Source organism: Macaca mulatta, chromosome 19, assembly GCF_049350105.2.
Source record: "Macaca mulatta isolate MMU2019108-1 chromosome 19, T2T-MMU8v2.0, whole genome shotgun sequence".
Classification (NCBI taxonomy): domain Eukaryota; kingdom Metazoa; phylum Chordata; class Mammalia; order Primates; family Cercopithecidae; genus Macaca; species Macaca mulatta.
This window is the reverse complement of record NC_133424.1, coordinates 64384288-64397785: the sequence shown is the minus strand read 5'-3', so window position 1 is coordinate 64397785 and position 13498 is coordinate 64384288. Positions and strand designations below refer to the sequence as shown.

At 48.7% G+C, this 13498-nt stretch overlaps 1 protein-coding gene and 1 long non-coding RNA gene across 10 annotated transcripts in view; both read right to left on the bottom strand.

Annotated features, from left to right (window-relative positions):
• PPP2R1A (protein phosphatase 2 scaffold subunit Aalpha) overlaps positions 1-11948 on the bottom strand; it is a 37412-nt gene extending 25464 nt beyond the window's left edge. For 8 of the 9 annotated variants that reach the window (XR_013408798.1, XR_013408796.1, XR_013408797.1 and 5 more), the window contains exon 1: positions 11796-11923. Coding sequence is in view for 3 of the 9 variants with exons in the window: in XM_077976932.1 (XP_077833058.1) it covers positions 11796-11873 (78 nt within the window). In the remaining 6 variants the exon portion in view is untranslated. 9 annotated transcript variants of the gene reach the window in all.
• On the bottom strand, positions 2525-11783 carry LOC144337302 (uncharacterized). Its single transcript, XR_013410275.1, has 2 exons — positions 9683-11783; positions 2525-7907 (listed from the first exon to the last, which is right to left on the bottom strand). It is a non-coding gene; the product is annotated as an uncharacterized LOC144337302 (long non-coding RNA).
• Positions 11949-13498: the final 1550 nt, after the last annotated feature.

The following is a 13498-nucleotide window of genomic DNA, read 5'->3' as shown; positions in this document are numbered from 1 at the left end:
AAGAGGAGGGGAGAATGTTAGACATTCCAGACACACATGAGTTCGGACAGCTCCGAACCCAGTCAGCCCCTGGAAGCCTTGCTTGGTTACGTGTGAAGATGCTCAACAGTAATTTGGCAAACACCCACCAAGAGACCCTGTGACCTCGAGCTAATCATTAAATAACAACAATAGTAGTGGCAGCAGCAACAAATGCAAAAGAACATCCCTTGGTTCTTATGGAAGCGACACCTCCTCAGTTGAACTTTCCAAGACCACTCTGTTGAAAACTGTACTCCCTCTCCTCCTCTCTCTTCATCACCTTCTCCTGTACTCAGTATCACATACCATGCTAATACACTGTACTTTAACAGCAGCAGCCACTTTATAACACGCTTCCTCTGTGCCAGGTCCTCGGCTAAACACATCCACACACCTGCACCCCTGTCACTAGCTGGAGTCCCATTTTAGAGACAGGGAAACAGGCTCGGGGAACAAAAGCCCCTCTCAGGGTCAGAGAGCTAACATCACATGGAGCAGGATTTAAAGCCAGGATTGCTGGCTACGAGATTATAAAAGAACAAACAACACTCCAGCCTGGGCAGCAGAGTGAGACTCTGTCTCAAAAAAAATAAAGAACAAACAATATTACAATAAAATGACGACAAAAACAAGAGTAGCATTAGCAGTAGTAATAATACCACCAGTATAGGAGGCTGAATGGCAGCCTCAAAAAGTTACGTCCCAGTGATGAGCACGTCAAAATAGAGTCTTTGCAGACGTAGTTAAGTGTGTCCAGATCATTCTAAATGGAGGGTTAGCCTTAAATCCAATGACAGTGTCCTTCTAAGAGACAGAAAGGAAGACAGATACACAGAGGGGAAGGCAAGGATGTGAAGATGGGTGGAGAGACCAGGTGATGCATCCACAAGCCAGGGAACACAAGGAATTGCTGGCACCACCGGAAGTCCTAACTTCCAGAAAGGCATGGAATGGGTCTCCCTCAGAGCCTCCAAAGGAACCAACCCTGCTAAGACCTTGATTTCAGACTTCTGGCCTCCAAAACTTGTTGTGTTAAGCTACCCAGTTCGTGGTGATTTCCTGTGGCAGTCCTAGAGAACTATTTTATTTGGCTAACAAACATAATAGATCTCATGCCAAGCATTTACATGTTGGGACTTCATTTGATTCTCTAGATCCTAGAAGAAAAGCATGGCTAACGTCTTCTTTTCACCACTTTGGAAAGTGAGGCTCAGAGAGGTAAAGACACCTGCCAAAGCCAGCACCAAGGGAGTGTGGGATCCAAAGCCAGCTGCTCTGACTGCAGGCCAGACTGTGGAACTCTCCCCTCATTTCTTCATCTCCACCACCATGCCTCTCCTATTATTAACAGCTCCCAGCACTGTCACAAGAATGGAATGAGCTCATGTGTGTGGGAGTGGGAGGAAATGCTTTCGCGAGTGGGAGAGTGACTAATGGTCCCACAGGGGGCCTTTCTTCCTGGATAGAGGCAGAATAGGTAGGGACAGGGCGAGGTTGAGGAGCAGGACCTCCCTTAGCCTATTCTGTTCTGAGGCCCCACGTAACTGAGACGAGGTCTACAAGTGACTAAGATCCTGCGTGAGTGGTTCTCCGGTCCAGGAGTTGAAGAGTATCTTTGGGATTACAGACGATGAGCATCTGATGAAGTGTTGTGATGGTCTCTCCTCAGAAAAATGCACACAGTTAATCTTTCATACAGGTGGTCCAAAACTTACCATCCTGGCATTAAACGGACCTCAGGATAGAGTACTACAAAACCTGCAACTGATTTTCAGCTAAAAAATAAAACATATATAGAGACAGACCTATAGAAAGATAAACAACTAATATGGCAAACACTAACAATCACTGACCTGGGGTGTGTAAGTATAGAGGTGCTCACTGCACTAGGCTAAAAGTCAGCAAAACTTATTCTATACATTCCCAGACAGTAATTATTTTCAGCTTTGCAAACCTAACTACTGAACTCTGCCTGTGCGGCATTGAAAGCAACCATAGAACCAGAACTAGAGAAGCAAACAGGCATAGCTATGTTCCAATAACTTTATTTGCAAAAGCAGACAGTGGGCTGAATTTGGCCCATGGACTGTAGTCTGCTGACCCTTGTATTAGTCTTCCAACTTTATGCAAGTCTGAAAACTTTCATAATGAAATACCATGGGGAGGCCGGACATGGTGGCTCACGCCTGTAATCCTAGCAATTTGGGAGGCCGAGGCAGGCGGATCACGAGGTCATGAGATTGAGACCATCCTGGCTAACACGGTGAAACCCTCTCTCTACCATAAATACAAAAAGAAATTAGCCAGGTGTGGTGGCACGCACCTGTAATCCCAGCTACTTGGGAGGCTGAGGCAAGAGAATGGTGTGAACCCGGGAGGCGGAGCTTGCAGTGAGCAGAGATCACGCCACTGCAATCCAGCCTGGGTGACAGAGCAAGACTCCGTCTCAAAAACATAAAAAAATTAATTAATTAATTAAAATAAAACAAAATAAAATACTGTGGGGAGTATTGACCTAGTTGTCTATTTCTTTCCTCTTTGTTTTCTCCAAGGTGATCTGTGTGTTCTTCTCTTAGCTGAGCTATGGGGAAATATACACATGGGCTAGCGCCACACTAGGTGAGCAGCAGTCCTGAGGACAATGAGATGGTACAGGGAATAATCACAATTAATAATCATAATCGTAAATGTCAGAACCATAGCAACAAACATTTACTGTTTGCTATGTGCTTGGCAGCATTCCAAGTTATTGACATGGATGATTAACACATTGAAGCCTCCTAACTGCTCGGAAGTATGTATTGTTAGTAGCATACCCACTTCACCGGTGAGGACACTGATGCGCAGAGGCGAGGCTGTCACTTACTGGAAAGCAACGAAGCCGGGCAGCCTGACTCAATTTCAACATCATGCTGTCATTTAGGCAAAAATGTCTGTATGACAAAGCTTCCACAAAAACCAAAGGATAGGATTCAGGATAGGATTCAGAGAGCTTCCCAAGAGCGGAACACGCAGATTCTTGGAGGGTGGCATTCCCAGGGATGGCATGAAAGCTCCCCGTCCCTTCCCCCATAGCTTACCCTATGCATCTCCTCATCTGCATCCTTTGCAATATTCTTTATAATAAACTGGTAAATCTAAGTGTTTCCTGAGTTCTGTGAGCTGCTCCAGCAAATTAATCAAACCCAACAAGGGGGTCGTGGGAGCCCCAACTTGAAGCTGGGGATGCCCGAGAGGTGGGCCCATGACAATCAGGCTGCTCTCCCATGGCACAGAGTCCCCTTCCTCCCACTGCTGTTCTTCCAGATTCTGCTTTTGGTTTCATTAAATGTGTTTCTTCAGGCAGACAGCATCATCAACGCTTGAGAAAGGTGGCCTAGGGTGGTACTACAGGGCTGCAAAGTCCAGGTTCAAGGCTAAACTGCTTACATATTAGCTGTGGAATCTTGGGCAATCCTTGTACCTTTCTGAGCCTCAATTTTCTCATCTGTGAAGTGGGGATGATGAGAATACCTACCCTCAGAGGGTTGTCCTGAGTACAAAATGACATTCTACAGGGACACCCTAGCACTAGGGGAAGATTAATAATGGCAGCCGTGGCAAGCACGCCTCACTGACAGCATCCTGATTTTGTTCAGATTATTAAGAAGGACACTGTGGCAGCTGGTCCACTTATGTTTCTTTTCCCTTTTTCCACCATGACAGAATAATAACAGCAAATATTTCCTTAATCTCTACTACGCCCCAGGCTTTAATGTTTTAACTCATTTAACCCTCACAATCCCATGAGGGAAATACAGAATCCCCCATCTTAAGGCAGAGAACACAAAGGTACAGGGAGGTAAACTGCATACAGCTTACTGGTGGCAAAGCCAGGATTTGAATCCTAGCCACCAGGTTCTTAACCAGTACTATGGATTCATATTTGCTCTTTTTTCTTTTTTGTTGTTCTTGCTGTTGTTTTGAGACAGGGTCTCGCTCTGTCACCCAGGATGGAGTGCAGTGGCACGATCGCAGCTCACTGTAGCCTTGACCTCCCGGGCTCAAGTGATTCTCCCACCTCAGTTACCCAAGTAGATGGGTCTACAGGCAGGTGTCACCAAGCCCAGCTAGTTTTTTAACTTTTTGTAGGGATGAGGCTTCACTACGTTGCCCAAGCTGCCCTCAAACTCCTGAGCTCAAGCGATCCTCCCGCCTCGATCTCCCAAAATGCTAGGATTACAGGCATGAACCACTGCGCCCAGCTTTGTTTTTTGGGGGGTTTTTTTTGTAGAGGGGTGGGGTGGTGCCATGAATCCCTTTAGTAGGTCTAATAATGAACACAATTTTGAAACAGAGGTGAACATAAACGACACTAGAAGGTATGTATAATAGTAGAAATGACATGTGAACACATTCTGGCGACAGTCACGGGTTTTGCTAATACTATCTATGATATACCATAGGGATATTATAATTCATAACAGAAGGGAAGTTAAATGTAAGTTAGAGGTTAATGAAAATAAAGATGTTATAATTCCCAGGAAGGTCCAAACTCATGGACCCGCCTGGGAATTGCAGATGATCCCCAAGTTAAGAGGTCCTATACTGGGCTACACTGCTGCTCATCATCCTTGGTTTTCAGCTGTACACATGACCCTTGGAAAAGACATTTCTGAATTGCCTTTGCATCTGAATGTGACTATAAGACTAACATCTAGCCAATAAAATCCAAGTGGAAATGTTTTGTGCAACTTATAGGGATGGGGTTCACACTTATCTTCCCTCCTTCCTGTCTGGAATGGAGTTATAATGGTTGGGGCTTCCGCAGCCAACTTGGGGACCTGAGGTAACCTGGGGGACAGGGAGGGTAGAATGGAGGACACAAGCAGCATATAATGGTAAGAGCCTGGGACCCTGACACCATGAAGTGCCACAGCAGCCTGGACTGCCACCAGACATTTTGGTCATCAGTCAGAAATAAACTTCAAGCTCACTTAAGCCCCTGTTATTTAGAGTTTTCCTACTACTTATAGCCAAACTTAACCTCAACTAACTCTGCACATGACCTAGTTCTGGGCAAAGAGATATACAAGCAAGTCTGCTGAGGAGATTCAGGAGAGATGTTCCTCCTTCATAAAAGGGAGGTGGGGAAGAACCTCTGTGTCCTAAGCTGGCCCCTGGTAAACTGCACGAAAAAGTGCAGTCCCACTAGGACAGCAGATGCTGCTGGAATCTTATAACCAAAATAGGCCAGTCAAAAAAAACCGCATTTCTGTGATATCTTTAAGCTGACCCAATTCTGTGATAGCTTTGAGCTGCTGAACTTGCTATATGAGAAATAAAAAGAACTCTCACTTGTTTAAACAACTCTTGGTTGGGGTTCCTGTCACATTCCTGACAGAAAAGCTATTAATATCATCATTAAGAAATCTTGACTGGCGGTTGATCATGTCATATTCTGAGGAGAATGCCCTGTGTACTGACTATCTCCCAAGCGTGTCCCCACCAAGCACTTGCTACAGTTGTGATACTGTGAAATACAGATTTGGGCTCCATCCCCATTTCCTTGCATACAACTCTTCAAATCCTTGGAATCTCCAAGGTGGGTTTTGTATGCTAATGTTGACTGATACCTTCAGGATGGGGTCCATGGTCACTGGGAAGACAGTCATGGAAAACACAGAGTCGTGATTAGAGGGTTGGGATTTTCAGCCCCACCCCACATCCTCCATGGAGCGGACAGGGGCTGAAGGTCAAGGTGATCACCAGGTTCAATCAACCCTGCCTACCTAACAATGCCTTTATAAAAACCCATAAGGACAGGGCCTGGGAGCGTCAACACAGCTGAACACACACAGGTTCCTGGAGGGTGGTGCACCCAAGAAGGGCATGGAAGCTCCACACCCCTTCCACCATAGCTCACCCTATGCCTCTCTTCATTTGTATTCTTTATACTATCCTTTATAATAAACTGATAAACTTAAGTGTTTCCCTGAGTTCTGAGAGCTGCTCTAGCATATTAATCAAACCCCAAAGGCAGGGTGGTCATGGGAACTCCAACTTGAAGCAGGTGGATCAGAAGTTCTGAAGGCCCAGAATGGCAACTGAAGGCGAAGGTCAAGGGGCAGTGAGGCCTGAGCCCTTAACCTGTGAGACCCAACACTGTCTCCAGGTCGTGTCTGAACTGAGCTGGAGGACACTCAGTTGGTGTGCGCTGCAGAACTGATTGCTTGCTTGGTGATGGAGAAGAATCCCTCCCCCAACAACACACATTTAGTCACGGAAGTCTTCTTCTGTGTTGTTGATTGTTGGGTTGAGAGAATAGGAATTGGGATTTTCCAAAGAGTCCACCTATATATATGATTCCACGACAGCACTTACCACCCGAGACTGGGACTCTCTGTGTCCCAGCAGGCCTCAGCACAGAGCCTGCTCTGTGGTGACTTAACAAATAAAATCCCCCTTTCCACTACATGCGCCTTTGGAAAGGGGACCCACTTTTAAAGACCCATCCTGCATTCAACCCATGGAGCCTTCCATAATATGAATCTATATGGTATATCCCACATGTAGTATGTCTTCCCTTCACAATCAGAATAAAAGCTAAGGCCCTACTCTGGCCTACAAGGCCCAACACGATCTGACCCTAGTCTATTGATCCATTCTCACTGGGCCTGGCTTGTCACAATGGCTTCCTTGAAAGTAACCAAAAAAACAAACAAACAGCCCAGTGTATTCCCAACCCAGGCCTTAGCACTTGCTGATGTGGTCCCACAAGGTTCCCCAGATGCCCCATTTCCTCAGGTCTACTCAATCCCAGCCATATGACTACCGTAGGTAAACCAGCACACTGAACAAGCCAATTTCACATGCCCCATAAGCCAATTTCACTGCATCTTCACAACCAGGCACATGCTGATTCTTCATCATTATCCCCATTTTGCAGACGAGGAATCTAGGCCCAAAGAGGGGAAAGTACTGCTCCAGGGGCACACAGGGAGCAAACTGGTAGAGCGAGGGTTCAAACTTCAGTCATCTTCAACTCTTCCCTCTGCATCACCCACCAGGAAATCCCATCAGCTCCCCTCAACATGTCCTGACTGTAACCACACTTCCCCACTACATGCTAACACTGGTCCTGGGTGCTCTGTAAAGGCACCTCAACAGGACCAGTGTTCCTGCCCAACCCCTATGACAGCCAGAGGAAGGATCCTTTAAAATTATATCAGAACCCATCATTCCTACTCAAAGCCTTGCAATTCCCCGCTCCCCCGCCCACCCCCCGCTTCAAGGCCTTCACCTTGGCCCACAGGCCTCACCTGATCTAGTCCTGGTCTAGTCCTCACCTCCCACCACTTTGCCATTCTCTCTGCCTCAGTTGGCCTTTTTGCTGTGCTTTGAACGCATCAAGCATCCTCCCACTCCTGGTCTTTGTATCAACCATTCCCTCTGCCCAGACTGCTCTTCCATGACCTGTTCATTTCATTCAAATCCTTGTTCAACACCACTTCCTCAGAGCAGCTTTCTCTAACCTCCCTATCTAACACGGCAGCCCCAGGTGCTTGCTCCATTCCCTGTACCTGTCTTATTTTGTTCTTTTTTTTTTTTTAGAGACAGGGTCTTGCTGTCACCCAGGCTCTCACCGCAGCCTCGATCTCTCTTACTGTCACCCAGGCTCTCACCGCAGCCTTGACCTCCCTGATTCAAGCGATCCTCCAACCTCAGTCTCCTGAGTAGCTGGGACCACAGGCCTGTGGCATCACACCAGCTAATTTTTTTTTTTTTTTTGGTAGATACAGGGTCTCACTTTGTTGCCCAGGCTGGTCTTAAACTCCTGGGCTCAAGCGATCCTTTCACCTTGGCCTTCCAAAGTGCTAGAACTGGTCAGGCGCAGTGGCTCATGCCTGTAATCCCAGCACTTTGGGAGGCTGAGGCAGGCAGGGAGTTTGAGACCAGCCTGACCAACATGGTGAAACCCACTCTCTACTAATACAAAAATTAGCCAGATGTGGTGGCGGGCACCTGTAATCCTAGTCACTCGGGAGGCTGAGGCAGGAGAATCACTTGAACCCGGGAGGCAGAGGTTGCAATGAGCAGAGACGGCCTGGACAACAGAGTGAGACTCTGTCTCAAAAAAATATATATATATAATATAACCAAAGTGTTAGAATTTGGCTTGAGCCACTATGCCCAGCAATTTTTCTTCTTAGCAATTACTGCCACTGACATCCCATTACAGATCTACTGTCTTCCATATCAGAATGTAAACCCCGGAAGGGCAGCTTTATTCCCTACTGTACGTCTAGTATCTAAAATAGAGTCTGGCACATAGGAGGTGTTGATAAATATTTGCCGAATAAATAAATCAAGACTATAGGATTTCATATCCTGTGTTCCTTCTAGTATCCTGAACTATCTCAGACACAACTAAAATATCTGGCATATGAATATAATCAGCAACCGTGTGTCCCACCCCAGACTCTATTCCACCCTTAGGTCCTACTTCCTTTCCTGACTCCTCCACTTCTCAGCTACACAGCTTTGGCCACGTTATTTATGGTGCTTCAGTTTCCTCATCTGGAAAGTGTGGACAAGGACAGGACCTACTTCAAAGAGTGATTATGAGAATTCAATAAGATTGTCAGTGTTATTCCTCTGCACTGTACCTAGCATTGAGCAAGCACCCAGTAATTTGTTATTCAGATGGTTTAAGTCAGAGGTTGGCAATTTTTTCCCTGCAACGGGCTAGAAAGCAAATATTTTAAGCTTTGAGGGCCAGACCATCTCTGTTACAACTACGCAACTCTGGGCTGTAGCACAAAAGTAGTCCATAGGAGCTTCCAGACAGATGAACACCTAGTGGCTCCTAGAAGGTGGAATGCCCAGGGAGGACATGGAAGCACCACACATCTTCCCCCAAACCTCACCCCATGTGTGTCTTCATCTGTATCCTTTGTAATATCCTTTAGAATAAACCGGTAAGCTGCCTAGCTCTGATCCTGGCACAAAAACAACTCCCTACAAATGTTTGCTGGTTAGTGGATGGATGGATGGATGGAAGGATGGAATGATAGACAGCTGAAGGAAGTGATCCTGGAGTTAAAAAAAAACAAACTGGCTGGGCACAGTGGCTCACACCTGTAATTCCAGCACTGTGGGAGGCTGAGGCAGGAGGATCACCTGAGATCAGGAGTCTGAGACCAGCCTGGCCAACACGGGGAAACCCAGTCTCTTCTAAAAACACACACCCAAAAATTAGCCAGGGGTGGTGGCCTGGGCCTGTAGTCCCAGCTACTCAGGAGACTGAGGTGGGAGAATTGCTTGAACCCGGGAGACAGAGGTTGCAGTGAGCCGAGATCACGTCAGTGCACTCCAGCCTGGGCAACAGAGTGAGACTCCATCTCAAAAAACAAAACAAAACAACAACAACAAAAAACTATGGCCATATCTGTTCCCTCTTCCTGGGCAGCTCTTTCCCACCTTCTTTCCATCTCTTCTTAAATTCTGCATCCTCAGAGGGGCCTTGCCTGATTGGCCTACTTAAAATGGATCTGCCCCACCCCACTTTGTACTTGCTGTGCCCTCTGCCTTTAGGTGTGTTCTCAAACTTGATCTCAACAAGGCCTCCCCTCACCACACTTTAAAACTGCATCCCCCAGGCCGGGCACAGTGGGATTACATGCCTGTAATCCCAGCACTTTGGGAGGTCAAGGTGGGTGGATTACCTGAGGTCGGGAATTTGAGACCAGCCTGACCAACACGGAGAAACCCCATCTCTACTAAAAATACAAAATTAGTTGGGAGTGGTGGCACATGCCTGTAATCCCAGCTACTTGGGAGGCCGAGGCAGGAGAATCGTTTGAACCCGGGAGGCAGAGGTTGCAGTGAGACAAGATCACGCCACTGCACTCCAGCCTGGGCAACAAGAGTGAAACTCCGTCTCAAAAACAAACAAAAAAAACCCCTGCATCCCCCATCTCTCTTATTTTTATTTATCTCCCTACTGCTTATCTCCAGTATACTCTGTTTATTATCTCTCCTCACTGCAAAGTAAACTCCCCTACTGCATGCCAGTGCTTATAACAGTGACCTGCACAGAATAGAAGGCCAATTCAATATGGATTCACTGCCACAACATCCTGTTTGTTTCCTTCCCATCACTTTTCACACACTCTGTTGACCTGTTTCACACCTGAATCCTGTATAGCAACTGGTGTCTCCACTATATCCCCAGCATCATACCTGATACATGGCACGTGTTTACTGAACAAAAGAATTCATACAACTGCCCTACGAACTAGGTAATTATCCCCATAAAAGAGAAGAGGAAATAGGCTTAGAGAGATTAACTAACTTGCGCATGTCAATCAGTGAGAAGTGGAAGGGCCAGGAATACAACCACAGCCGGTCTGCCCCCAGAAACAGTGATATACCAGGAACCTAGGAGGCGGGACCCACGTTTGGCAGGTTACCCAGTGCACCTTGTTCAATTTTATAAATGCGAAAACTGAGACCTAAAGGGAGGATAGGACCTCTTTAATCACCACTCCCAATAATCACAGTTAATATGTATCAGGCCCTTACAACAGGTCTGACACCATTCGACTTTTTATTTGTGCCATAATTCGTTCAGTCCCTCACAAGTCCCTCCAGCAAGACCAGGACTACAATTAGCCCATATTTTATGGAACACGGAGGCCCAAAGCGGTGAAGTAATTTGCACAAGGTCACACAGCGGGTGGCAGCCCTGCTCAGAGCCTTGGGCCACCGCATCCCATAACCAGGAATGTTCATCCGGGCTGGGCGCCGTGGCTCACGCCTGTAATTCCAACACTTTGGGAGGCCGAGGCGGGTGGATCGCTTGAGGTCAGGAGTTCCAGACCAAGCCTGGCCAACATGGCGAAACCCGTCTCTACTAAAAACACAAAAATTAGATGGGCATGGTGGCTCGCGCCGGTAATCTGAGCTACTTAGGGGGCTGAGATGCGAGGATCGTTTGAACCCGGGACGCAGAGGTTGCACTGAGCCAAGATCGCGCCACTGCACCCCAGCCTGGGCGACACAGGGGCTGTCTCAAAGAAAGAAAGAATGAAATGTTCATCCACTTAGCAAATCCTTCACCCCCTATCCTGATCAATGGGAGGATCTGGGGAGATGGGGAAGCGGGTTTCTACAACGTAATTCGTTCTTCAATTTGGCTAGTCCCCACCTTTGGTGGGGGGGGGGGTGTTTTTGCGTCCCCGTCCTCTCAGGACACCTAAACCAAAATGAGACGTGGAGAAAGAGCAGGAATTGGGATGGCAGGCCTTCGCCTCTCGGTCCCCACTTGGGCCAGCAGTCGAAACCCAGAAAAGAAAAAAACCTTCCCAGGTCCTGACCCATCAGGCGGCTCTCCCCCACTCGGAGCAAGTCACGAGCGCCCCACATCTCCAAGGGGCCATTCAGAGGCCGCCGCCAATCACGGAGCCCTCCTCTCTCCCGGACCCAGTCCGCCGACCCCAGCCCTGGCCGCAACCTCCCAGGACCGCGGATCGCGGACCGCGGACCGCCGCGCGCACTGAGCAGGCCCGGGACCCTCGAGGCTAGCGCAGGCCCCCGCCCTTCACTGGGCCAACACCCAATCGAGGGCGCCGTCTCAATGAGTCCGGGCACCCGGGGAGATAAGAGACGCACGTTGATTGGCCGCCGCCCCTTCCGCCACTCCCAGCGAACGCTGAGTCTTCTCCGCGAGGGCTGCCCATGCCCCCAGGTACCCCTCCCCGTCTTCCCCAAGTCCCCCGTAGCCTCCGTACCTGAACGTCCTCGTTGCGGAGTTCGTCTATGAGCACAGCGATGGGGTACAGCGAGTCGTCGCCGTCGGCCGCCGCCATCTTGGCTCTGTCCCGTTCCTGTCAGACTGCGGCCAGCGCTCTGCTGAAACGGGGGGGCAGAGCTGGGAGGAGGAGGAAAAGCACGCGTGGGGGCGCCCGAACCAGTTTACAGGGGCTGCTCCACGGCCATTGGCCGCGCTACGCCGGCCTAAACCCGCGTTTCTTTGGTCCGGACTAGTGAAGTCCCGCCCACTTCCCATTTGCCATTGGTCGAGTGAACGAGATTTGACTAGTTTGAGCCTAGGGGAGGGGGAAGAAAAGCGGAAGTCAGCCGTGTCCTAGCGACCAAGATTGAACCCGCCTTCGTCGCTGCTAACAACGACCGGGACGAGCAGTTGTTTCTAGCCAATGAGGGGCGATATGGGGAGGACGCTAAGCCTGACCTTTGGTGGGTCCCGGGGATGGTTTCTGCGCGTGCGTAAGTGGTAATACGTGACGTCATGTGGGGAGCGGGAGGGTGTGCAGGTTTTGGGTTACCAGGCCATGGTTCCGCTGGCTGGCAGGCTGGCTCCCCGCGCCTTTGCGCGGCCGGAGGAGGGAGTGAGACTTTTATTTGTGTTTGATTTATGCCAAGGCCCAGAGAAGGGAGCGGCTTGCCCTGCTGTCTCTCTTTTTCTTTTTCTTTCTTTTTTTTTTTGCCTTTTTAAAGACAGGGTCTCGCTCTGTTCCCCATGCTGGAGTGCAGTGGCGCGATCTTGGCTCACTGCCGCCTGGACCTCCCCGGGCTCAAACGATCCTCAGGCCTCAGTCTGCAGAAATAGCTGGGATTATAGGCTCGCGCCGCTAGGCCCGGCCAGTTTTTTAAAGAATTTTTGTGGAGACGGAGTCACTGTGTTGAGCTCAGTTGCCTTGCTCTTTGGATGAAACCCAAGTTCCTCGGGCCGGTATTCAATACCTTGTCTAGGCGCGTCTCCCGCCTCCGTTTTTTACCTTTTGTCTGATGTCCTGGAAAATCAGAGCTGCCTGAGCACATCTTGCGTTTTCGTGCCAGCAAGCCTCCTTGCCCAAGCTGTACGTTCTGCCTTTCTTATTCACTTCTCAGATCTCTGCGTAAATGCTCTTGTTCTCTAGGCTTCCAGAGCCACCAGAACCTCTCTCTCTGTCTCTCCAATCCCATCTATGTGTCTCAATCCCAGAGCCTGGGCTGTGACTATGCATTCGAATCTGTTTCCTCCATAGAGTGGGAGCAGGATTGGATCTGACTAATCTCTGTTTTTAACCTCTTCAACAAAGCCCCACCCCCACCGCAATCTTAGGACCACTCTGAGGGAGTTGGATGGGGATGGTAAGGCCTGGGATGCTCTCTCTTCCTTTATTCTACTACTTGAAGTGCTGGGCTGAGCTAGCACTCTGGCAGCTCTGAATACCCACAGCATCTATTTTTTCTTTCCTTCTTTCTTTTTCTTTCTTTCTTTTCTCCTTCTTCTTCTTCTTTTTTTTTTTTTTTTTTTTTTTTGAGACGGAGGCTCGCTCTGTCGCCCAGGCTAGAATGCAGTGGCCGGATCTTGGCACACTGCTGCCTCTGCCTCCCGTGTTCAAGCAATTCTCCTGCCACAAACTCCCGAGTACCTGGGATTACAGGCGCCCACCACAACGCCCGGCTAATTTTGGTATTTTTAGTAGAG